This window comes from Ciona robusta, chromosome 8 (genome assembly GCF_009617815.1).
Source record: "Ciona robusta chromosome 8, ASM961781v2".
Lineage (NCBI taxonomy): Eukaryota > Metazoa > Chordata > Ascidiacea > Phlebobranchia > Cionidae > Ciona > Ciona robusta.
Window position 1 is genome coordinate 7,762,475 of NC_143242.1, and position 26,730 is coordinate 7,789,204.

Consider the following 26,730-nt stretch of genomic DNA (forward strand, 5'->3'; position numbering starts at 1 on the left):
AACAAGTTCGTTTAAACCCATTGTCAAAGTCACCACTTTTGCTCTATTTTGGACACACATCGACGGCAGTTGGACTACTCGGTGTTTATACGACTCTGGAATAAACAACCGTTTAATTAAGCATATAGTGAAATATTTACCACCAAAATCTAATGTAATATACAACACATTAAATAGGTGTGAGTCTGTTTATGACTCTGGTCTTCATTAATTAAAAGCATTCATTTATTTCTATGGAAAAAGCGGCAAACGCCGATCGCATTATAATGGATGAGAGGAGGGTCGTAATGTGGAAATGTATTTTATCGATTGCAAATCTAGAGCAAATTTGTTTATATGAGAAAAACCTTTTAAATTCAGTTACTCATATGTGTTAAGATTTAAAATATCTTGTTTAACGTTTATGAGAACCTTATTTTTAACACTTTGCGGTATTTTGGCTAAAATCGTTTGTTTTATACAGAGTTTGGTAGTAAATACGTTGTCGTTTACTAATGAACTAAAATGCCAAAGAAATCGGGTAAAAACTCAATGCAATATAATGCTGGGGATCTTATATTCGCAAAAATGAAGGGCTACCCTCACTGGCCAGCCCGTATAGACGATTTACCAGAAGGGGCTGTTAAACCACCCGCAAGAAAATATCCAATATTTTTCTTCGGGACTCACGAAACGGGGTTTTTAGCAGCGCATGAGGTTTACCCGTATGAGGATTATAAGGAGAAGTATGGACACCCAAGGCCTAGGCCATTCTTCAATGACGGGCTTTGGGAAATTGAAAACGATCCGACCGTGATGTTCCGTGGACGTGGGAGCGCTGTGGTAGAGGATAAAGTGGAAGGGGAAGAAGAAGCTCAGAGTGATGAGGAACCTCAAGGAACAGAGGAAGAGACGGCGGCCGTGGAGGAAGATTTTGATGACGAAGATGAAGAAAGTTCCGATAACGAGTCAAGCGCGGATGAATATGTTGCTCCAGATGCCGGGGTGATGGTTAAGCCCTCTAAGAAGAAAAAGATCCGGAGCGAGAGTCCGGAGGATAGTGGGTCCGAAGCTTCAGATGTGGAAGCACCTCCTCCAAAAAGAATAAAGAAAGAAAAGAAAAAGTCGGATAAGCCAAGAAAATCTGATTCAAAGCCGAAGAAAAGTTCGAAGAAAGTGAAGCCCCTTCCCACTGAGCTGTCGGATGGGTTGAGTAGCTCGGATGCTGAGAGTGGAGAAGATATTGTGTCTTCTTGGAAGAAGAAGGATGCGGAGCGTAAAAAGAAGCAAGAGATGGAGACAATGAAAAGAATTGACGAGGAGAATAAAAAGATGAAAGAAATTGAAAAAAGTGCGAGGAAAAAACCTCGAGAGACTGAAGAGGAAAGCAGTTCAAAGAAAAAGTCTTCGAAAAAGCATTCTAAAGAGAGAAAGAGGTCGAGAAGTGAAGAGAAAAAGAAGTCAAAACACGAGAAGAAACGACACTCGAAACCAGAAGCCCCAAAGCCAGTTAAACGGAAAGTAACAAAGACCCCAAGTTCGTCTGAAAACGAAGAAGAAATTGAAGAAGTGAAAGAAGATGCAAGCCCTGTGGCTGAAGTGTCAGCTGTCACTGGTGAATTACAACCACAACAGCAGATGGAAATCTACGAAACAAAGCTAAAAACAGCGTTGACCGTTGAGAATCCAGATATAACAAAAGCGCTTGCGATTTTAGACCTAATTGACCAGATACCCATAACTGCTGCTCTGCTTAAGAAATGCCAGTCGCTGGTTACTACTGTGAAAAAGATACGAAGGTACAAAGCAAGCCAAAAAATCATGGACAAATCGGATAAGGTTTATCACAGATTCAAACTCGTGTTTACTGGTCTCGAAAACGGTGCTGCAGTCACAGCAGCTGCTGTAAACGCGGGTACCAAGGACAAAGAACCAGCTGCTGCAGATGAAAACACAAACACGGAGCCCCCACCTTAATATAATGCGACTTAACTTGTAATGTATAATCATGGTGCCCATGTACTTGTACATGGTGTGATTTTATGCCACCCCAGTAAATTAGTTGAGTAATTAATATTCTATTCACTTTCAAATCAGGTAAGTATTTTAAATTTGTTTTACCATTTTATTTTACTGCCTCAGTGTGTTTGGACAACCTACAAACAATACAATATTATAAAGTCACCATTTAAATTGGTAAACACTAAAAGATTCACAGATTTAGTTAAATGTATTTGTGGGTAACGTGTACAAAGTGTAATTAGTGTATTAAGCGTGGCATTCTCGTTTGTTTCTTGTTTCCAATCTTACAGAGCTTTAGCCTGTAAGTGTCCTTGTTTTTTTAATACAGAAATGTACAACATATGTGCTTTATTGCAGGAATAACCAAGTGGGGTAATACAGGCATACCTTTTGCTGTTATGTCACAGTGATATAATCATGCCAAACAAAACTTGGTGATCCCAGGTAGCAACAGACAGGTTTGAACCCGGTATCCTTCAGTTATGATGCTGTTACTACTAACATGTGTAGAAATCTGGTTGTCAGGATAATTAGCAAACTCTAGTTTTAAACCAGAGTCCTTAATGTTCCCCACCCATATAGAAAAGAATGTGCATATACAATGTTGGGGTAATGGACCAACTCTGGTCTAAATCCCAGGTCCCATGGTGTACTACACTGTAGGATCTCAATTCTCACCCATATAGATTGGAATATCATTCAGTAATTACAACTTTAACCACTACACCGGGTGAAAAGATACAGCCACCCATGTTAGAGTTAGCCCTTCACCATTTAGCTTGTGGTATGTTTATATTTACAGTAGATTGACACACTTTCTGGTAATCTTATTCTGCTTTCTAGAAGAAAATGAAGCACATGAGAGTAAGAATACAATATAGTTTATTAAAAGCAAAAAAACGCGTCGCGTTTATAACAGATTAGTTTGCACGTTACAAACACAGTAAAAAATACACTCTTAAACTCTGCACAACATTAGCGTGCGTTTAAAATGACAGGAACATGACATACTGACCGGCTTATATGACGGAACTTAAGACTTAGATTGAGTTGACTGCTTTTTGTGAAGAGGTTGTTTTAGTTGTTGCAGGACGAAATGTAAAAACATAAAATAAATAAAAGATGATATTTTGATGCACTGAATAATGAAAAAAAACACTCGTCAGGAAATTTCGCTTTGAAATTAAAAACATGTCACTTGTACCAACGAATGCATCCAGACAATCAAAGCCTCAAAAATAGCGCCAGAAATTAAATTGGAAAAGGTGATTGCATAAAGGGCTGTAGTTGTTAAAACCTGACGCTTTAAATTACGAGACACAGTTAATTTGTCAGGGGTTAAGTTAAGGTTCGGTATTTCCCAACATTGCGCTAACTTCACTGCAGGGATCAGACCAAGATACCATCAATATGATGATGCTACAGCACTCAGAGATATTACCACCACAACTTTGCTATGACACAAGGTTTCTGATGTCAGACGTTCCCAATGAGTTTTGGGAAATTGTGTCCTCCATTGACATCTGGCGCAACTGCAAAGCAATATTTACAGATTTAGATTCTAAACTTTATTAGCCCTTCTGCCCCAAACATTAAACCATGCGCCCTTTTTGGGGGTTGATTCTACAAGCAAACACGGAATAAATATTTTACAAAAAAACTGCGAAACATGAATAAATCTGAAAATGTTTTGGGGATTGATTTTTAAACCATACTGTTCATTCACTCTTTTGGGGGGTTGATTCTACAAGTGAAAAAAAAAATGTAAAAAAAACAAAATGTGACTGGGAAATATGTTAACATTTTCTTAACAGGGAATTTAGTCGTCTCTATACAATACAGGCCCGACTTGAAATAAATAGAACCCACACTAACCTGGCTACAAGGACCTCACCCATATTGAATAAAACCTTTAACAACAACTCACTGGTCTGTAAGTATTCTGTGGGCGACCGTTCCCAACAATAACATCGACCGAAACTTCTTCGTTTCTCTCCGGGTCGTCGAACTCTTCATTAGAGATGAGATGAGCTTGGGATGCGCTCCTGGGAATTCCTACACGATGGTCATCCTCCTCATTTCCATGCGTGGTGGTCTTCCTATACACTGGATTATCGAAGTGCATGCTTAGCTGTAGAGATCTACGCTGGTACCAACGTAATGCCCCGCATGCTATGAAGAAGAGCAGGACAAGGATGCCTGTGGAGGGAAATGAGTGAGTTTGTGGCTCTACTGATATGTTGAAATATGGGCAAACTAGGTCTTAGAAGTGGTTGGACAAAAACTTGGGCAAAAATTGTATTTTTTAATAATCGAATTATTGCAACTTATTTATCCTCGCGTGGCGGAGCAACGGCAGTCGTTATAACACGGGTGTTCTGTTTCATACACCTCATGCTGCTTACAAGTTACCACGTATGTAACTTATTTATCCTCGCATGGCGTAGCAACCGCAATTGTTATAACACGGGTGTTCTGATTCATGAACTTGTTTAGTTTAAGAAAATTGAACTTATTATTGACCACTGGGTTGGAATAATTGAGATTGCCAGGACACACGCCTACAAACGTGGCAGGGTCAAGGCTTGAACCAGTAACCTCTGGTTTAGAGATGAGAACTGTAATCTTACAGATAATTGTAGGTGTATGTGACATCGGGCAAGACAGTTTACGGCAATTGCTTCAACCCAGTGGTCACTTATGGGTTGTTTAAATTGACAGATACTTACGAAAAAAAAAAAGAAATATATTAACCCAGGAAGTTACAAACATTGTAACCTGTAAGCGGGCACAAGGTGTAAAAAAATGCAATAAAATTAATAAAAAATCACGAAAAAAGGAAAAAATCGTAAAAAAAAGAAAATATATTTTTGTTAGAAAAAATTGTAAAACTAGAAAAAATACCAAAAAAATATTGAAAAAAATATAAATACAGAATCCAATGAATTATTGAAAATTTACAATATAATGCATACTATGAAAAAACAGATACCATAAAAAAAAGCTTTTTACCAAAAAAATTAACCTATAAAAAAATATGTTACTAAAATATTCACAACATATAAACAGGAGGTACATACCAACAACAGTTACACCAATCAGTATCTTAGTCCCGCTTGACATTCCTACTACAGCTGTGGCTATGGTGGAAGCCGTTGTGGTTGTGGTGGTGGTGGTGGGGGCTGTGGGATAACAAGGGGTTAATGTTGGGGTGGAACCATTATATCAATGTTTCGAGAAATTGTGTAAATTCAAATTGGAGTTAAATTATTTATTTGTGAGAATTTGAAAGCATGCAATGTATAAACCAACAACTTGTCCGGCGCCGTGGCCCAGTGGTTTAGGCGCTTGCATCGAAACCAAAGTGTCCCCGGTTCGGTGCTCGGCAGCGGTACTACCACTGATCGGCGTATGTGTCCTTGGGCAAGACACTTAACGGACATTGCTCCAACCCAGCGGTCACTAATGGGTTGTCTAAATTGTAAGCCATATCAAATAAAATCATACACAAAGTTGAAAAGCATGGTAACTCGTAAGCACACGAGGATAAAAAAATGGTGCCAACAATACGCGTCTGACTGCGATGCGGTGTCGCGGCACCGCACGCAAAAAAGACTTAAATGGGCTTTTCCGGGTGTTGGGGTAATGGGCCAAATCTGGCCTAAATCCCAGGTCCTTGACAAGGACCTCACCCATAAAGAATAAAAAAAAAAAAAAAAAAAAAAACAACAACTTGAATAGAGACATGCAGTAGGGGAAGAAAAGGTAAAGAAATGAAGGCCATTCACCAATTTACTACCATGATATGTGTATAGTAGGTTGGGGTAACATGGTTCATGTTATTATTCTTTTTTATCGTCCCAAACACAATTAGGATTAATGGATTCAAATAAATAGTTAATAGTCGCTGTCAGAAAAAAAACAATGTCACCCCAATTTTATGAAAATTAAAAAAACGTGAAGCCAATGACCAACACAGCTAGTAAAGCATTAGCTAAGGTTTAAATTTGCTGCAGGAAACTAGAAAACAGAAAACACCCAAAGTCGTGCAAATTATAAAAAAAGGGTGAAAAAAGCAAAAGAAGCTATCAAAAAATGTTTTATAACCTAAAGTTTGAACGTCAGAGTGTTGGGTGTTTGGATTATTTATTTGGTTCGTTGAATCAGTAGGTTTACCAACTGTGGATGGAACATACTTTGGGGTAAGTTAAATGTTAGTGAGCTGCCCACATAGTAACATGGTACGTTAACATGCTGTGGCAATCACTTTTAATGATGGTTAAGTTCTGTTACTTATGAACCAGGTATAATGTAATTAATCCTTCAGCGGCTTATCTGGTATAAACGCAGTGTATTTCAGATGTTTTATCTGCAATCCTGCAAGACTTTGTTAACGAAATGTCGAATCAACGAGTGAAACAACTTTATCAACGAAATGTCGAATCAACGATTGAAACAACTTTATCAACGAAATGTCGAATCAACGAGTGAAACAACTTTATCAACGAAATGTCGAATCAACGAGTGAAACAACTTTATTAACGAAATGTCGAATCAACGATTGAAACAACTTTATCAACGAAATGTCGAATCAACGATTGAAACAACTTTATCAACGAAATGTCGAATCAACGAGTGAAACAACTTTATCAACGAAATGTCGAATCAACGATTGAAACAACTTTATCAACGAAATGTCGAATCAACGATTGAAACAACTTTATCAACGAAATGTCGAATCAACGATTGAAACAACTTTATCAACGAAATATTGAATCAACGATTGAAACAACTTTATCAACGAAATGTCGAATCAACGATTGAAACAACTTCATCAACGAAATGTCGAATTAACGATTGAAACAACCAGGATTGTAAAAATACCCCTTTTTCGGTGATAATGTCACCGTCCGGATCGTCGAAAAACGTCCGGATTTGTTTAGTAGAAATAAATCCTATTTATATTAAAATCAACTTTCTTACGTTCGGCCGACAATATACTCTTTGGTTTCTTTGTTCCGTAATTATTGGCGACATAAACGTGCGCTCTATTTTAACCGCATCAGTTACATTGCGAGAACACGGCGAATAGCTAAAATGACGAAACGGTTCGTGCAAACATTTAAAAAAATGCATTTTCCTAACACCTACTATACTTATTTTGTCACAAATCATGTCACATGGAACCTTTATGTGGTGAATTTAAAATAATATTACATTTATTAAAACGACGTATCTAAATCGGTAGAAACAAATGAAAAGTTTTACGCACGTTCATCGTGGATTAAAAATATAACGATGATTACGTCATAATACCTTTGATAAACTATTAAAATTTTAGAAACTAATTGTGGTTTATGTGCTTCTATATTTCGTATAATTGTTTTATTCCTGTTATAATTTTAAGCAAGCAACAAAGAATAGTTTGAACTTTAATAAATGCAGGTAAATTGCGTTTATGTGAATTTTAATTAGTGCAAATATTAGAGCGAGGAGCGACGCTATCAGTAAATTGGAACCAACGCAAATTGTAATATGATATTACAAAGTAAAGTATCTTCCCGGCTGAGCTTGGACAGAAGCCAAAAAACATCTTTCTTTGGCACCGCACGAGAACCAGAGTTTCATTACGTCATTTTTCACGAGAATAAATTCACAACGATTGCTTCATTTGTTAGGTGACGCTCATACATGATGTTTCGATCTCGTGGTTCGTTGGGCAGTGGGCATTCCTCCCGATTGTTACGTAATGAAACGTCATAGTTAATAGTTATGTTGCAATAAGACATGTGACGTAACAATTAAGCGCAAAATGTCAAATTGCAGCACGGCAATGTTTGTTACTCGAGCGACTTCGTTAGCTGATTATTACGAACACGCGACGAACATAAAACATTAGATCGCAGCTTTAACAATCGCACAGGCGCCCGCACTAGACTGTGGTGTCGTGGTGATAGTCAGTAATACGCTTTATAACAAGATTTGGTAGCTTGGGTGTCAGACGCACGTAAAACATATTACGTCCGGATTTTCAATAAAATTAAACGATCACCGTCCGGATTTACAACTTTTACAATCCTGGAAACAACTTCATCAACGAAATGTCGAATCAACGATTGAAACAACTTTATCAACGAAATGTCGAATCAACGATTGAAACAACTTCATCAACGAAATGTCGAATCAACGATTGAAACAACTTTATCAACGAAATGTCGAATCAACGATTGAAACAACTTCATCAACGAAATGTCGAATCAACGATTGAAACAACTTCATCAACGAAATGTCGAATCAACGATTGAAACAACTTCATCAACGAAATGTCGAATCAACGATTGAAACATCTTTATCAACGAAATGTTGAATCAACGATTAAAACAACTTTATCATCAAAAGAACAAAATGTCGGAAACGTTTTTTATACCAGATGGTTTAAGTGGTTTATGTAATTAATGGAATGTGTGTTAAAAGTTGCCTGTATAAAACCATGCTGATAAATGTTGACAATTATTGGCGAATCTTAGGAGCAGATAAAACATTTATAATATGAGAATAACTAGCTCAAATATTGGATAAATCTAACTGGGATTTTTTAATCAAATTGTTGTTAGGTTAGCAACCAAAGATTTTTATGAATCAAAAACTGATTTCATGTCTGACAATGAAAACAGGGGGGTGCACAGAAACACAATATTCAAATTGAAACCCAAACACTTTGTATACATAAGGAATTATAACACAGTAACATGGTGCCCAGCTCACGAGTTACCATGAAAATAACTTTGTTAGTGATTATTTTTGATACATCTGACAATTTGGACAACCCATTAGTGACCACTGGGTTAAAGTATTTCTTGCCAAGTATCCTACACAAGTACACACACTTCCACAATGGTAGCAGCGTCAAGCTTTGAACCCATAACCCTTTACCCATACACAAACATACTAACCAATGTAGTAAACACTCACCTTTTACACATCCACCCTGTTCAACATAACCATCAGGACATACACACCTATATCTCCCCACCTCACCCACAGGTAGGGGTATGCACATATATTGACAAGGGTGATCATGACAATGGTTCATCACTGGATGATAAATATATTAGAATAAGACTGTGGACACGAACATTTTTGTTTATGGCACTATCTATAATTAGGAGCTGGTAGGGGTCGCTATGTACTATGAAGTATATTATGTGGGGTAAAACTTTGCCTTAAATCCTAGGTTCTTAACAAGCATTTACCCATATAGAATACAACATTATGTAAATATGGTAGGGCCAACTTTGGCCTAAATCTCAGGTCTCATTGCATGCCTTGCTATAGTGCACGACCTCAATCTTATAAAATAGGCTAAAATAGCATATGTTGGGGTAATGGGCCAATCTCATTTCAGGTAATTAGCTAACTTTGGTCTAGATTGAAGGTTTTAAGCAACAAATAGAATAGCTTACTGTTTGTAATATCAACAATGTATGTTGATAAAAATGCTAACAACAAACAAAAGCGCTTACTGTTAGGTTGAGTGCTGGGATGATCAATTTGTATTTCCATTGGGAAATGTAAATGTTTGTCGATGATCGTGACGTTGTCTCCCGTCCATTTGTTTGATTTCAACACTCGGTGGGCCCGGACGTCGGTCCAGTATACTGTGGGGGTGGGGGTTAGAACGGGGGTAATATTGTTGGGTTAATGTTGATATAATAAGCACAAAAGTGTATGGGGGTAAAATTAGTAGAAGTCTGGTGTAATATGGGGAAAATTAGGATGATTGAACTGGAGAAACTTAAATATCGATGTATTTATTTTAAGGGTGAGACAAACAGACACTTAACAGCAAGTGGTCGCTAATAGGTTGTCCAAATTATCAGCCATTCAGAAAAATAATTACCCACAAAGTTACATACGTGGTAACTTGTAAGCGGGCACGAGGTGTATGAAACAGAACACCCGTGTTATAACGACTGTTGTTGCTCCGCCATGCGAGGATAAATAGGTTACATACGTGGTAACTTGTAAGCGGGCACGAGGTGTATGAAACAGAACACCCGTGTTATAACGACTGTTGTTGCTCCGCCATGCGAGGATAAATAAGTTACATACGTGGTAACTTGTAAGCAGGCACGAGGTGTATGAAACAGAACACCCGTGTTATAACGACTGTTGTTGCTCCGCCATGCGAGGATAAATAAGTTACATACGCGGTAAACAAATACCATTCAATCACTCACCTTCATTCATACAGATAGCGATCCCGAATGGGTGCTGGAGGTAGTTATACACGCTGAGGACAATCTTTTGGTTGCTGCCATCAAAGTCACTTGAGGAAATTATGTTTAGTTTTGCATCCGCCCAGAATAATCTATGCTCACTGTAATCTTGAAGGAAAATAAAATTATTTAATTTTTTCCCCATAAATGTACTGTATATAATTAAATAAAACAGCATTTTAAGACAAGTTTTTATGGAAAATCAGGAAAAAACAAAACTAATATTAAACGATAACTTTATTTAATGTTTCGTCAACGTTGGGGTAATGGACCAACTCTGGCCTAAATCCCAGGTCCCATGGCGTGCCTCAATGTAGGACCTCACCCATATAGAATAGATGGTGCATACACAATGTTGGGGTAACAGCAACTCCTATATAACAGAACCCAACCCACCAATTGCTAACGTAGTTGGTTCCTTTATATTTTCCTTCACAATATCAACGCAATCGTTCCCATCCATTGAACATCTCATAATCAACCATTGTCGGGATTTGGCTGCGGTCAGGAACATATAGCTGTGAAAATGATTTTAATGGGTGAATGTTATTCATCCTTACATGGCTTGGCACTGGCAGTTATTATAATAAGGGTGCTCTGTTTCCTACACTTCATGCCCGCATACATATTTTAATATGAATAGCTGTAAAAAAAACTATTTTTAATGAGGGAATGTTATGTAACTTCGCATGGTGAGGCAACGACGGTCGTTATTCCACGGACACATGGCTGTTCTGTTTTATACACCTGGTGTCCGCCCTTGTTAAAAAGTTTTCTGCAGTTTTGGGGGGAATACCCTGCAACAATACCACATCATAGAAATCTTATAAACTCACCCTTCCTCTGGGTGAAGGGCCACCGATCGCACGGACATCCCTTCCATGGTCTTCAACGTGGTCGGCCACGATCCATTACTGTAAGCTACTGATACCGTTCCAAGGGAGAAGTCCACCCAGTAAAGATGATCATTAACCCAATCTAATGCAAGGGAGATGGGGCTCCGAACCTCATTGTCACTCAACACTGTTTGTACTGATGTAAGGTTATCCATGGAAACACTGGGGAATAATAAGGAGTGAAAATTAACTGGGAACACTGGGAATTCAATGAAAATTAATACAAAATATACATCTTCTTACAAAATTAGTTTCAAGTTTCAATACGCCTTGTGGAAGCAACATCCAAACATTGCGTAACTAATTCAATGTTTTGATTTGTTGACATTATGTTGCTTGTGGCTGGTATGTTGTGTAATTGATTTAAAATACAAGACTTTATCATACTAGCAGTTTACACCAATTTATTAAATTTTATAAGTGCAATTACTAAATCAAAGATTATAAATTATTTTAATATAATATAAACTCTTTCTGTTTTAAATTTTAATTTCACTGTATTGAATAGATATAAAGATTTTAAAACAGTTTATTTTAACAAAAGTGTGAAAGATATTTTCTACCAGTTTAACCATTATGCCACAGCTCCAAATATGTTTTAACCTATAAATATATACATTTACATAATCGCACAGAATTTTTTTATAAATTTTGAATTATGTGAAGTTTACAATTCTTATGATTGCTGATTTAATCTTATTCTATGATTATAAAATTTCCAACAAATCAGATCATTTTTAAATGCAAATCATTTTCAAGCCTTTTGTAAAATTAAACTTTTAAAATTTTTCTGATTTTTTTGATTTATTTTGTGATGTAAATTTTTATAATTTGATGATGAATTAGTTAACAGGGATTCCGCATTCCTGCAAACCTGTACAAGCGAGATTGTTCCAATACAGGAGGTCTCTGCAAAGAGGGACGTCCCAATTGCTTTCTACTCCTTTGAGAATAATTAACGTGGTATAATGAATGAATGTATCTCATTTATCCTCGCGTGGCGGGACAACGACAGACACTATAACACTGGTGTTTCATACACCTCGTGCCCACTTCCGAGTTACCATGTATGTAACATATTATTTATCATCGAATGGCGGGGGAATAAAAGTCATTATAACACGGGCGTTCTGTTTCATACACCTCGTGCCCGCTTCCGAGTTACCACGTATGTAACATATTTATTATCGAATGGCAGGGCAACGCGGTCGTTATAACACAGGTGTTCTGTTTCATACACTGCATGCCCATTTTACAAGTTTCCACATACATATGTAACTTTTTTTTATACTACACCAGTATCCTCTAGTCTGCGTGCTAACTACTGCGACTTTGCTATATATCAGTGGTGGCTTCAAAAACAAGCAAAATAAAGTTAATAACCAAGTAATAAAAGCATGCTACACTACCTGTCTATTCTTTCATCTCTCAAGTCCGTCCAAAAAACTTTGCGACGTTTGACGTTAAGTGTTAACCCCACAGCGTGCTTTAATTGGTTGGCAAGTACCGTCATGAACTTGGTGGTATGATCACTGTAGATGGAAAAACAACTTTTAGTTTTTTTGACGACAGAAGTTTTAAACCTTGCTCCTTGATAATACTGTTAGAATCAGGTTACTTTATTCTATATTATTTGTCCACTTCCATGCAGGACGATAAAAGAGAATGGAAACATGTACCATCTTACCCCACCATACCTTATATAGGTATGTACCATCTTACCGTACCATCTTACCCCACCATACCTTATATAGGTATGTACCATCTTACCCCACCATACCTTATATAGGTATGTACCATCTTACCCCACCATACCTTATATAGGTTTGTACCATCTTACCCCACCATACCTTATATAGGTTTGTACCATCTTACCCCACCATACCTTATATAGGTTTGTACCATCTTACCCCACCATACCTTATATAGGTTTGTATCATCTTACCCCACCATACCTTATATAGGTTTGTACCATCTTACCCCACCATACCTTATATAGGTTTGTACCATCTTACCCCACCATACCTTATATAGGTTTGTACCATCTTACCCCACCATACCTTATATATGTATGTACCATCTTACCCCACCATACCTTATATATGTTTGTACCATCTTACCCCACCATACCTTATATACAAACATATGTGTGGCTATGGGCCTTGGTTTTCTTATATTAATAAGTTATAAAATGTTAATTGTACTGCACCAACAATTTGCTATCAGTTTCTATCTCTTTGCTATAATCATAAAACATACTCTCCTACTTACGTGTGGACCCTTAGCCTTCTAATATCAACTTTATTTGAGAACACAAGCGACACAAAGTTAGCATTAGTGGCAGCTTCATGGTTTGTAGGTTTACACCTTCCGTACTCCATCTTGAACCCAGGCATGCAAACGCACTTAAAGGTTCCCTTCATGTTGATACATTGCGCCATCTCCCCACAAACAGGAGGTCGCATGAGGCATTCGTTGATGTCTAAGTGTGGGCAGGGTTTAGTTTAGAGCAAGATTCTTTTTTAAACTTTTGACAACAAACATAAATGATTTCTAATAGAATTCTATTCTGTTTATGTAAATATATTTGAGCTAGAGTTGGCCTATTACCCCAAGCCCCCAACATTATATATGCACATTCTATTGTATATAGGTGGATCCTAGAGTGAAGCAGATTTGGTGGTGGTCTATTATCCCAACACACAGGGTGCTACAACGTATTGGTGACAACTGAGTTGGGGCAATTGTCGCTGAGTGTCTTGCCAAGGACACACCCCTACAATGGTGGCAGCGTCAAGTCTTGAACCAGAATCCTCTGGTCTAGAGGCGAGAAATCTAACCACTATGGCAGAGTAACTTGGTATACATAGAAACACACAAAGGTGGCAGCTATGAGCCTTAAACTCTGTATCCTCTCATCTAATATCATGCTCTCTAACCATTGCGCCACAGCCCTAGACTATATAAATGATAATTTCTGGCAGTGGCGCAGCCAGAAAAAAAATTAGAGGGGGTTTTAATCAAAAAATTTCATTTTTTTTTTCAATTATTTTATTTTTTGGTTTAAAAGGGGGGAAGGGGTTGCGACCCCCTAAAACCCCCTTGCTGCGCCACTGATTCCTGGTATAAACATAAACACAATCCATCACTCACCGTCACACATTAGGCCATCATCATCAAGCTTATACCCAGGTGGGCACGAACATGTATAACTATATCTCTTGTTAATACAAGTCCCGGAGCAATTACCGTTGTTCATATTACACTCATTGAAGTCTGGAATGAACATAAAAATATCTAAATACGATAACGGGTGAGAAAAAATAAGACAGCACACCAGCAGACCAATATTGTAGGACATTTTGGCAACATGAAACAAACATTCGGAAATTTAAACTTATGTGAAAACATTATAGGACCAATGCAACACATGTGAAGCTGGAACGAATTGTTCAAATAAAAGTTCCGACAAAGGTTTTTGGACAACCAGTTTTGCATTTTTTGTTACTTGAAAAATTTTTTTTACTCTGGCAACTTTTGTTTACATTTTTTTTTAAACGTAAAAAGTAAGCATAAGATGTATTTCATACATCACTGTATATTATGTGGTCTAACACGAAAACTCACTGCATTTCATGAAGCCTTGCACTTCATCATCACCTTGCGGACAATCATGTCTTCCATTACATAGTTTTGCTTTAGAAATACAAGAACCATCTTTACATTGGAAGGAATGGAGGGGGTTGCACGTTGGTGGGGGGCCTGCGGGGGTAATTTAGGTGTAATATTAGGGGTCCTGCGGGGTGAAGGAATTAATTTAGGGGGTAATATGTAATTTAGGTGTAACATTAGGGGTCCTGTGGGGGTAAAGGAGTTAATTTAGGGGGTAATATGTAATTTAGGGGTAACAATAGGGGGCTAAGGGGTGCAGGATGGTAAAATATTACATTTCTATAAATATTTGATGTAACATAAGGGGCCTGTGGGGGTAAAGGAGCAAATTGAGGGTGTTGGGTGGGGAATCAGTGACTGTAGAAGTAGATACGTGTAACATTAGGAGCTTGTTAGAGTATAGGTATACGTTTATGGGTCTGTCACTATTTCTTATTAAAAAATTATTAAAAAAATAGGCTTTAAAAAAAAAACTATCTTTTTTTGAAAAACGAATCCGTCAAATTGATTAAGAACTGGTTGAACAACTAATTTTTAAAGAATATAAAATGGCGTTTGTCAACAACAAAATACTAGTTTGGTTTTGCAGCAACAAAAAGTACCCTGTAATTTCTCACATTAATTACCCCATTATAAAACTGCCACATATGGTACCATATACAACAACAGCATAAGATGAAATGTGGCAAACAAATCACCAACCTACACATTGTCATTCATTCATTAAAAAAAACACAATAAAAATTGCCGTATATAATATATATATGTGACTATATACTTGGCAACAAATCCATTCTTTGCACATTGCAATTCATTGCAAAAAAAATATATATATTAATATGTTATATGTGACCGTATACATAGCAGAAGGTTCATCACCTGCACGGCTGCACATTGTAATTCATTGCAAAAAAAAGCATTTATTAAATTGCCATATATAATATATGTAACCGTTAAACCGTATACATAACAACTGGTTCATTACCTTCACACTGCAGTTCATCAGCTCCATCATTGCAATCTCTCACTCCGTTACATACAAGGTTAACATCAATGCAGTGATGCATGTCGCACGCAAACTGGTCGTTACGACACTCAGTGTTCACCGTGGCTGTGAGTGAAAGTGTTTCAGTTTTAATTGGCCAGCGTTGACTTTCAATTATGTAAATATATTACAATGTAGATAAAAGTTTGGAAAATTAAAAGTACGTTCACAGTTTAACGCTTGTGCTAAACTTTAACGTAAGATTTTTACTTGTTTAACAGCAAAGTACTGAAGTTGTATTAAAATAGTTAAATTGTCAGCCATACAGAGACAATTACCCACAAAGTTACATACATGGTAACTTGTAAGCGGGCAAGAGCTGTATAAAACAGAACACCCGTGTTATAACGACTGTTGTTGCCCCCCACGCGAGGATAAATAACTTTCATTTATTCATTTATTTAAAAAAAATAACCCAAAAACCACGAAGCAAACTTACAACAGTTATGTTCATCAGACCCCCCACTACAATCAGGTTCACCATCACATCTCCAGGTCTTTATAATACAAGCAGGGAAACCATACTGACATGAGAAGTAACCAGCGGGGCATCTGTGTAACAGAGGGTGGATGGAAAAAATAACTAAATAAATATTTAAAAAAATATATATTATACACACAGTGGCGGAGCCAAAAAAATAATGGGGGATGTAATCAGAAAATGTTAAAAATATTTTTTTTTAAATAATTTTTTTTGGGGGGGTTTAAAATAGGGGGGTTCGTGACACTTTGGGGGTTTAAAATGGGTTCGTGGCTGCGCCACTGTGTCTGTGTATATATATAATTTACAAAAAAAACTGCAAAAAAATGCTTTTGTTTGTTACAAAGAACAAACAAAAACTCCTAGGAATAGTTTTTTTTAGAGTTTTTCATATAGTTTTTGAAGTTAAAATCGATCTTAAGATTCTGTTTTTCCGTATAAGTTTTGTAAAAGAGGCATCTGATGGATACATTGGGTTAAATACTTGTAGTTATTAAAATGCTAATTTTATTACAATAACTGAATGACAAAATAAAAACCCTATTTAAAATTAGGTTCCATACAAGAGCATCTGATGGACATACCGGGTCAAATGCAATATTGTAGTTAATAAAATGATTTTCCTGGTATTCTTACACTAACAGTGTAGTCTTACCTGTTGTTACTACTATATGCAGCACTGATCCAAGTAAGCACACAATTTAAAACAGTAACACGTAAGTAACATGTACGAAAGTTTACGTGTAGGCGTATCAAATTTAAAATCAGTAATCAGATATTTAAAAAAAAAATTATACACAACATAAAATGTATTAGGATTATATTTAATTTATTCTCATTTTGTATTTATTATTAATGTCAGAATTATGTTTAAAATAAGTACATTTTCTTAACACTGGTTTTTAGAGAATTCTTTTGGAACTCACAAATTTATTTAAAATGTTCTAAATTTCCGTGGCTCTTTCCTCTAAGGGCCAAACGGGTTTGTTTACATTGTAAGCTGATCCTAAAATGAGTTGCTAACCTCAAACTAATTTCCCTCCAACATTATGTTAAAAGATATCAAGTTATCATGGGAAAAGTGGACAATTGGTTGTGAGTCAGTGTTGTGTGTAAAGTGTTTAGATAAACGGAAAGAATAGACCATAAGACGTTTTGCTGCTAAAACATATGATGTCACCACTGGTTATAGAATGTTGTTACATATTATCCTAAGCACCATTGTGCCTGTGCATATGAATATAGGATATTAGCCTTTGAGAATAGAAAATTAGAAAGTACCAAAAACATTGTTGCGAACTTGCGATCTCAACAAATGTGCAACTTTATGATTGATATTAACGAAGACACATTGTGACACCTAAACTTAACATTATTACATGTTAACATAGTTTTAGAAGGGTGTTACTCCTAAGTATGTAATGCATATAATATAACACTCACACTGGTGTGGGTCTAGCAGGACATCCTTGTTCATCCGACCCATCTTCACAATCTTCGTCTTCATCGCATTTCCACGGTAGGGGGATACACTGTTGGTGGCTGCTGCATCGGAACTCATTCGCTGGAAATAATTGGTGTGTAAGATACAATGAGCCAATGATTGCAAAAATATAAACTATGTAATATAAAATCAAAGATAACATCAACACCCCCCAACCTGCACAGTCTTTATGTGGACACCCTTGTTCATCGGATTCATCCTCACAATCCATCTCTCCATCACATCTCCATCTGCTCGTTATACATTCATGGTTGCTACACTGGAACTCACTTGGTAAACATGTAGGTTGCTGTGGAAGACATGTGTTAATGCGGTGGCTTATCTAATATATCTATGTCTGTAAGATAACGTAGGGGCAGAGAAAGTCACGTAGATGTTTCCACCAGCTTAAGGATTATCTTTGTCTGATGAGCATACATATAAGTCATGCAGTTGTTTTACCCAGCTTTTTGGAAAAGCTTAACCTACTACATAAGTTTTTACTTTTGCCTTTTGCTTTGGTTACTCAGCCCAGAATTGTCCCAACATGCAGAACGCTACAACCCATTCGAGACCACTGGGTTGGAGCAATTGATGTTAAGTGTCTTGCTATCCAACACATATGCCATCAGTTACTGAACCTCACAGAGGTTAAACACCAACAAATAATCCATGTAGTTATTAAACAGTCATAAGGGCTAAGACCAGTTACAGTTAAGTTCCGTTCAAAACAAGAACCATCAAAAGCAAACACACATTAGTTAATAATTACCAAGCAAAGCCATCTTACCTCGCAATCCACTTCATCGCTACCATCTGAACAATCACGATCACCGTCACATTTCCACGTGGATGAAATACAGGATTTACCGTGCGCACATTGGAAGTCTTGCCCCGTTGTGTTGCACGGTCTGTTCTCTGTGTATGGAGTTAATACAAAGTTATGCGATGCAAGAGCTTGTTATATAGTAGGGTGGGGGAAGACGGGACACTTTTAGTGTTTAATAACTAAGTATCCTGATCGTGTTTTAAACAATTAACAACGATCTATATGGGAGTCGTGAGAATACAGTTTTATGATTCTTTGAATGTTCTTTGTTTACTACAAAATGGGACATGGAAATAGAATGAGAAGATGTCCCATCTTTTCCCCCCACCCTATTATATTATAACTTTTACAGTGTAGTTTGTACACAAGTTACAACTTGTTTTAAATGACTTGCAGTTCCCTGAATGCAAGGTGTGGTTGCCATAGCTTGCACTATGCTGCTACCATTGTGGGCGTATGTGTCCCTGGGCGAGACACTTAACATGATTGCTCCAACCCAGTGGTCACTAATCCACCACGCAAGTATAAATAACATTCATTTATTAATTAATACAAAATACACCAACTCCTATACAGGTTACAACTATTAATTAATGTAACACAACCATTAATAAATGAGTTCAGTACACCCGTACTGCCTAAGGACACATGCGGATAAATAAGTTACATTCATCCATTCATTAATTGAAACCATGCAAGGATAAATAACATTAATTTATTAATTAATACAACATACAACACCCCCCCCCCTTTATATCTATTAAGTAATGCAATACAGTGTAATACAGTCGTTAATAAATGTGTTTAAAAATAACATTCCTTAATTGTATCCATGCAAGGCATTTCTTTATGAAATAATGAATAACATTTATTACATCCCCCTCCCTTTACATTTATTAATTAATGCAATACAATGTAATACAGTCATTGATAAATGTGTTTAAAAACACATCTACTGCTACATATGGATAAATAAGTTACATTTATTTAATAAATGGTGTAATAATCCCCCCCTCCATATACAAGTTACATCTGTTATCTATTAATTTCTGTAATCTACTCACTGCACATGGTTGGTTCTTCATCTGAATTATCTTTACAGTCATCCTCCCCGTCGCAGAGCCATCGTCTCGATACACATAGTCCGTTGTTACATCGAAATTGCTCAGTAGCATTGCACGTCTTGTTTTCTGTAAACAAACAGCATATAAGTGCAAAGTGGTGGCAAGTGCAAACAACATGCTTTTAGAGGAAGTGGCTTGTTTGCATATGTATGTCGTTTTAACACCTTTACAATGCTCATAAACGCTTTTGTAAATAACCCAAAATACCGTGTTAATTAGCCTTCTTTCTTTTGTATGTGATTTATATGTGTGTTTGTGTCATTTTAATACATTTGCAGTTTACATAGTGGTCACATTGTCACATATATAACATTAAATCAATACAAAACAGAAGTCGTTAAAACACGTTTGAGGTGAAAACGACATGAGTTTAAGTAATGTAACTTATTTATCCTCGCATGGCGGGGCAACGACAGTCGTTATAACACGAGCGTTCTGTTTCATACACCTCGTGCCCGCTTACAAGTTACCATGTATACCAACACAAACGCAGGCAAAAACATGGTAACAGTGCAAGATCGTAGCCTGTTCCCAGTCTATTAGTCCCGTCCGTCAAACGAGACATTTAAAACCAAATTGCTGCAAATGATTTGATCGTAGTTACACGCGAGACCTACGCATAGTTTACATGAGATAACGATTTGTAAAGATACGAGAAAGTGTTTACGTGTTTTGATATAAAAAGTTTTCGCCGATCTAATATAACATCTCATTTATTTCTTCGAATAGTTACATACAAATAAAGTTCAAGTAACATACATTGTAACTCGTAAGCGGGCACGAAGTGTATGTACACACGTGTTATAACGACTGTCGTTTTCCGGCTACACGAGGATAAAGTAAGTTACATCATACACCATATATATATGACAAAAAGCCAGCTCCAAACGGTAATTCTACAGTAAGATCACATGTGGTATAGCACTTATTACTAGGTACAAAACAATACACATTATTTGAGCAATTACACTGATATATAAGCGCTGTTCCAGTTATTACGAAGCTAACGCGTAATTCACTGGTTTCCTGAAAAATCCGGCCAACCAACGCTTTGACCATAAACGTAGCTTTAAAACAAAAGTGTCAGGCAATTTAACGATTTTGTACATAACTTTTAGATAGTACCGCGGCGTCTTTGGGGTAAGATGGATACCGTTAGTACATAATATCCCATATTTCATAATCGTGTTTTAAACAATTAACAACGCAATTTTAAATCGTGAGGATACGGTTCTATAATTCCGTAAATATATTTTGTTCATTACGAAATAGGACGATCACAAATTTATTACACAAATATTTCCTATCTCATAGGGCGAGACATCGTCAGGGCGCGAAACGAAGGTTCAATAAAATTAAAGACTTTAACCATCGCACGTGTTATTGTTGTGGAAACCTCGGACTTTACCCTCGCATGTGTCGGTGTACAAACAAATGTGTTCGTATGTACAAGGTACTGTAGGTCATTATGATAAGAAATACGTCAACACAAGGCACAAAGAACATTCTTACAAGAAAGCGACGATACAGCACGTTCGTTCATAAAAAAACTTGATAACTGAGGGCATGGTGCCGTTGTGGTTACTAAAAAACTTTTCCATTGCTGAGGTACTTTATAAAATATTAAAAAACAAATCTACGCTGAATTTTAAATTTGACCAAGTAGTTAAGTTTCATGATTTTTATATGAAAGAATGGATGTAACTTACTTATCCTCGTGGCCGGAAAACGACAGTCGTTATAACACGGGTGTTCATACACCTCGTGCCCGTTTATAAGTTACCACGTATATACCTTTGTGGTGATTGTTTTCTGTTTGGGCTGATAATTTGGACAACCTGTTAGTGACCACTGGGTTGACGCATTGTTACCAGGCATTTTTTAGCTACGGAAAAGCTACGTTTCTATTTGTATACACTAATATAACTCATGGCGTCCGGAGTGACTTTGACCGTTTCCTTGTTCACATAATATATTTTAATTTAACGATTCAATCAAAACATTCGCGTTATTCACGTTGAACAATAACATAGGTAAGGTCATTTGTACACGAATATCTACGTTATTCGGTGTTCGTATAAAATATATTTTAGAAATGCGTTATATATAGTAAGGTGGGAGAAGATAGGACACCTTTAGCACATAATATCCAAATTTTTTGATCGTGTTTTAAACAATTAACAACGGTCTTCCCCACCCTACTATATATACTTTTTTTTATTAAATTGACATTAATATCTTTTTTTTATTGAACAAGTTTTATAGTTCTGTTTTATCCATAGGCGTGTTATAAACTTATAACGATTGTAGTTTTACCAATTATTCTCTTTTCATTTTTGTGTATTACTGCAATCTTCGTTAAGGTGGCTGTACACAGTATCCGGCGTGCGTATTAGCATGCGAATTCGCTTGTGAAGTCGTATGCAAACCCATTACCGAGTTCCGCATGCGGCAGCGAAACCCGGACACAACAGACAAAACGGACGAATTCCGGATACTGAGTACAGCCACCTTAACCGTGACCCAAGGGATAAAATAATACGTTATAGTTACAATAGAAGTTTATTGTCATGCCTGGATTTTCTTTAGTATACATTACGTAAGGAGAAAATGACTTCGATAGGGTGGGGTTATAAAGTGACGCAAAGAATATGTTATATTAAGAACACTGAAACAACTTTTATTGAGCCCTTTGGTTACGGTAGTGAAGATTGGAAATAACAAAATATGACAAAAAGGCAGTCTTTAAACACGCTTACGGTTAAAAACATATTTTCATTTTGAAAAATCGTGGCCGCTACACTTCGCAGAATAACAACTCGGCATGAATAGGGATGGTCTTTTAGTCTGTACGGCCTATAAATTTGAACTTCTAATATAAACAAGTATGCATAAAGAGACGGCCCGTAAATCGTGAATAAGAATACTATAGCCCGACGTATAATAGCTTACAATGGTTAAACTAATATTGTAAATAAAAGTGTTCATAAATAAACGATCGGTGTGGGCACGAGCCGCACGAATGGGAATATTCACGGGGACTGTGGTCTAAAACTAATATTGTAAATAAACGTGTGCAAAAGAAAGAAACGTCCCGTTATAATATTGAAAAAGAATCTCATCAGCCTAAATTTGAACTTTTAATGCAAAGAAGGTACATAAAGCAACCATAAATAGGATTGTTTTGAACCGACAGCGCAAACATTTGATTAAAACGAACGACCTCAAACGCCTTCGTAGACAAACGAGTTGTTTGAAACATTGTTTGCTGTGAGAGCTGTTGTGAAAGTAGGTCAGGGTGGACACAACATAACATTAATGTTATTTATTCATTCGCATACGATAGTTACGATCAATTTAATTAAACAACGATTTCATTTTTCCTCACCGTGTTTTTAACAATTAACAACCCTCTTTTAGAGTCGTGAGGTTACAGTTGTACAGTTTTGTAAAAATTCTTTGTTAACAACCAAATGGGACGATAAAAGAGAATTAAAATGAACCATCTTACCGCAACCTACTATAAATTTATATTTTTAACGCGGTTAAGAAGTTTCGAAAATTACCCCCCAAAAAACAAAATCAATATGTTAATATATATTATATAATATATATATTATTATTTTCAACGATGTCGAAAACTGTATACTCCATGGTATACCAATGGAAAGAAACCTTTTTTTGCAGAAACCACTGCATTGCTGTTACGTTGGCGGTTCTACTCTCGTGGGGTCTTGTTTGTGGACGGTTAAACAGAGCGTAACATCTGCTGTTCCACTCGTACGGTATGGTTAATCGCCACAGGGCGTTAGGCCTTATATCTAAACGAATCAAATCGTCAAGGGTGAAGACTCACAGACATTTAGTAGGGTGGGGTAAGATGGGCCATGTTTTTATTCTTTTTTTTACACACATTTTCTCCCAATTTCATTTTTAATTTGTTTTAATTTCAACACAATTCAATACATGGTAATTTATACGTTTTGTTGGGTTCAGCACTTTTCCTCAGGTAGTTTTTACCCATATCATGTTATAACGACTGTCGTTATAGTGCTAATTCCCCTCTTCAAGTTGTTTTAATTAATTTGATCTTCGCTATCGTATTCAAAGAGATAAAATGACGTTATGAATCACCAGGGTGTCGGCCAACGAAATTTACGTCGCGTATTTATCTACGATCTCGAGACTGTGACGTAACCAGATACGCCGTATTGTGACGTAACTGAGCATCATCGTGTGATGTGAATCGTCCAATCAGAAACACCGGGAAACCAAACATACAACACCGGATAGTCTGCATGCCTTGTGACAATGCCCCACGTTATGTGTGGTATTGTGGAGGCGTGGTGATTCCTAGTAAGTACTGCATGCGTTCCCTTAGGATTCGCCACCAACACCCTATACAGTATAGTGAGTGTATACATTGTAACTTGCTGTTATGCAGTAGCTACTAGCTATGTATGTGACTTGCTGTTATACAGTATACATACAGTATTGAGGTAATGGGCAAAATCTGGCCTAAATTCCAGGTCCTTAAAAAGGACTTTTCCAAATACATACAGTAACACAAAATAGCTTGCTGTAACTTGCTGTATATTTTCTATATATCTTGCTCTTTGTTACCATACTATATTTAACTTGCTGTTATACAGTAACAGTATAGATACAGCATTGGGGTAATGGGCCAAATCTGGCCTAAATTCCAGGTCTTCAGCAAGGCCCAAATAAAATATATGGAGCACGAAGTAACACATTATGACTTGCTGTTATGACTTGATAAGTTGATATATCTAATTACACCCTTTCGAACTGTTATATCTGCATAAAAACAACCCTAAATATGCTTGTTTGAAACATTAAATTAAACTTCAAATGCGTTGAACCTGTTTATGTTTTCTTGGTAACTTTAAAGTATTTAGAATCTCATAAACAGCCAAAGATTAAAAATAACAAGTATTTCTGAGAATGACTGTTAATCAGTTAGACACGCGGAAATGGAAGTTTAAATTGAAAACCAACTTTCACACTGGTGATAATTAAAATATATACATATTAAATATTTGATAAACTAGAACAGCAAAGATGTGGAAATTAACAAAACAATGACGGCTGTTTGATTTGACGCTTTGGCTCAAGTAGTTAATATGTTTTAACGAATGTCACTTTGGTGCTAATTCCTTCTCTTTGTTGTTTTAACTAATTTGATCTTGGCCATTGTGTTCAAAGAGTGTTTGAATTATGTTATCTTATATTTGGATTAAATATACAAATTGAAAAGTAATTGTTATATCCCAATCTAAAGTATTTTTCATGCTTTGTTTAAATTATGTAAAAAATGCATTGATTAAATAAATATACCAACAGTTCAATAAACAATAGTTATCAAACATATATTTTATACTTAGCACAAAATAAAATGCACTGGATTTAATATAAATATTAATCCACTTTTCAATAATAGCAAAAAGTTACAGAGTCATTGACCTATTGAATTAACTTCATCGGAATTTTTTTTACATTTTGTTTATAATGTTATGTAAAAAATACACTGCATTAAATATATATTGCCTATATATATGTTTACCAATAATGACAATTTTAGTTACAAGCCATATATTTAAGACGTACCGCAATTTATTTCATCGGAATTATCTTTACAATCATTCTCTTTGTCGCATCTCCACGCTTTCCAAATACAATGTTGGTTATCGCACAAGAACTTATTATATTCCTCAGTGCATGGGATTCCGAGGCAGTCTGGAATACAAGAATTATTTCATGAATGGGAACTTATTTATTTACCCTCACATGGCAGCTTATAATAACACAGGTGTTCTGTTTCATACGCACAATGGGCTAATAAACAATATATACTTGAATATTTTAATAAATATTGCTATTATACACATATATTCTACTTTTTATACACTACAATATAATAGTAACATTTATGTAGTAGGCTATGTAATTAATATGTGACAAACCAAATGAACTACAAAGGTATACCATCTCATACACAATGTGCCCGTTTGCACAATAGGCTATACTTTTACTCCATTCAAATACATAAAGCTATTGGTCATGTAAGTTCTTTAGTAATATGAACCATTCAATGTAACTTGTTTATCCTCACGTCAGGGCAACGACAGTTGTTATAAAAATAACATGGGTGTTCTGTTTCATACACCTCGTTCCACTTTAGCCCATGCCTTCATTCAATATACATTTAAATAAATAGGACTTTAAAATAAGCCAATTAACATGGTATTAACAATTGCTTAATTTCTACTTTTTCCAGAAACAAAACTAATACATTACAATTACAAGAAAATAAAACCTTAATTATTTCCTTGATATACTTTCTATTTAAGAATGAAAATTAGATTATTCTGAATTCTTACTCACCTACTAAAGCCAGTAAAAGAAGAACATAGAGAGCAATAGATAAAATCCAATTGAGTTTATTCAAGCCTTTATCCCTTTTAAATTTTCTATTCATTTCTATTGGTATTGAAATCAGCATTCAGGTTAACAGTACGAAATGCTGACTAAACGCATACCTGCAATAAAAAAAACGACCGGTATAATCACACACGGAAATATACGTTACGAAACCGGAATGAGAAACAGAAACGCTGCAAAAATTAACCATCTATATGCGCTGACGGGAAAACGTAGGTAAAGAATATAAAATAACTCGTATGTACCTGGCAGTTACAGATAAAGGGGTTCGTAATCTTATTATGCCCAAAGTTGTCTGTCTAAATATACCGGCACGCCCTTAGATACGGCTGAGAAACGCGTGATCTGTTTGCTTTACATTGTTTACCCTATATTTCAGCATAGTTAGCCCTTTTAATGATTTCCTTTACCTAGTTCTTTAATTTTATATACACCCTGAAAAATAAAGTTAATATAGC

General features: G+C 36.2%; 2 protein-coding genes across 4 annotated transcripts; one reads left to right on the top strand and one right to left on the bottom strand.

Annotated features, from left to right (window-relative positions):
* The first annotated feature begins 363 nt into the window (after nt 1-363).
* On the top strand, nt 364-2,341 carry LOC149733017 (uncharacterized). The gene has a single exon (XM_089883440.1). The coding sequence runs from the start codon at nt 505-507 to the stop codon at nt 1,954-1,956; it is 1,452 nt and encodes a 483-aa protein (XP_089739566.1). The 5' UTR covers nt 364-504; the 3' UTR covers nt 1,957-2,341.
* Nucleotides 2,342-2,866: 525 nt separating this feature from the next.
* On the bottom strand, nt 2,867-26,391 carry LOC149733018 (low-density lipoprotein receptor-like). 3 transcript variants are annotated; one of them, XM_089883432.1, is made up of 22 exons: nt 26,216-26,391; nt 25,439-25,567; nt 19,751-19,876; nt 18,648-18,775; nt 18,035-18,167; nt 17,818-17,938; nt 16,333-16,445; nt 15,834-15,959; nt 14,804-14,938; nt 14,330-14,452; nt 13,448-13,658; nt 12,586-12,708; nt 12,051-12,119; nt 11,117-11,338; nt 10,677-10,798; nt 10,242-10,388; nt 9,525-9,659; nt 8,974-9,096; nt 6,109-6,180; nt 5,082-5,183; nt 3,929-4,200; nt 2,867-3,533 (listed from the first exon to the last, which is right to left on the bottom strand). In XM_089883432.1, exons 1-22 carry the CDS (start codon nt 26,331-26,333, stop codon nt 3,456-3,458), a joined length of 2,928 nt encoding a protein of 975 aa, XP_089739558.1. In that variant the 5' UTR covers nt 26,334-26,391; the 3' UTR covers nt 2,867-3,455. The 3 variants fall into 3 exon arrangements, with proteins under 3 accessions (XP_089739558.1, XP_089739559.1, XP_089739560.1); XM_089883433.1 differs by lacking the exon at nt 12,051-12,119; XM_089883434.1 differs by lacking the exon at nt 6,109-6,180.
* Nucleotides 26,392-26,730: the final 339 nt, after the last annotated feature.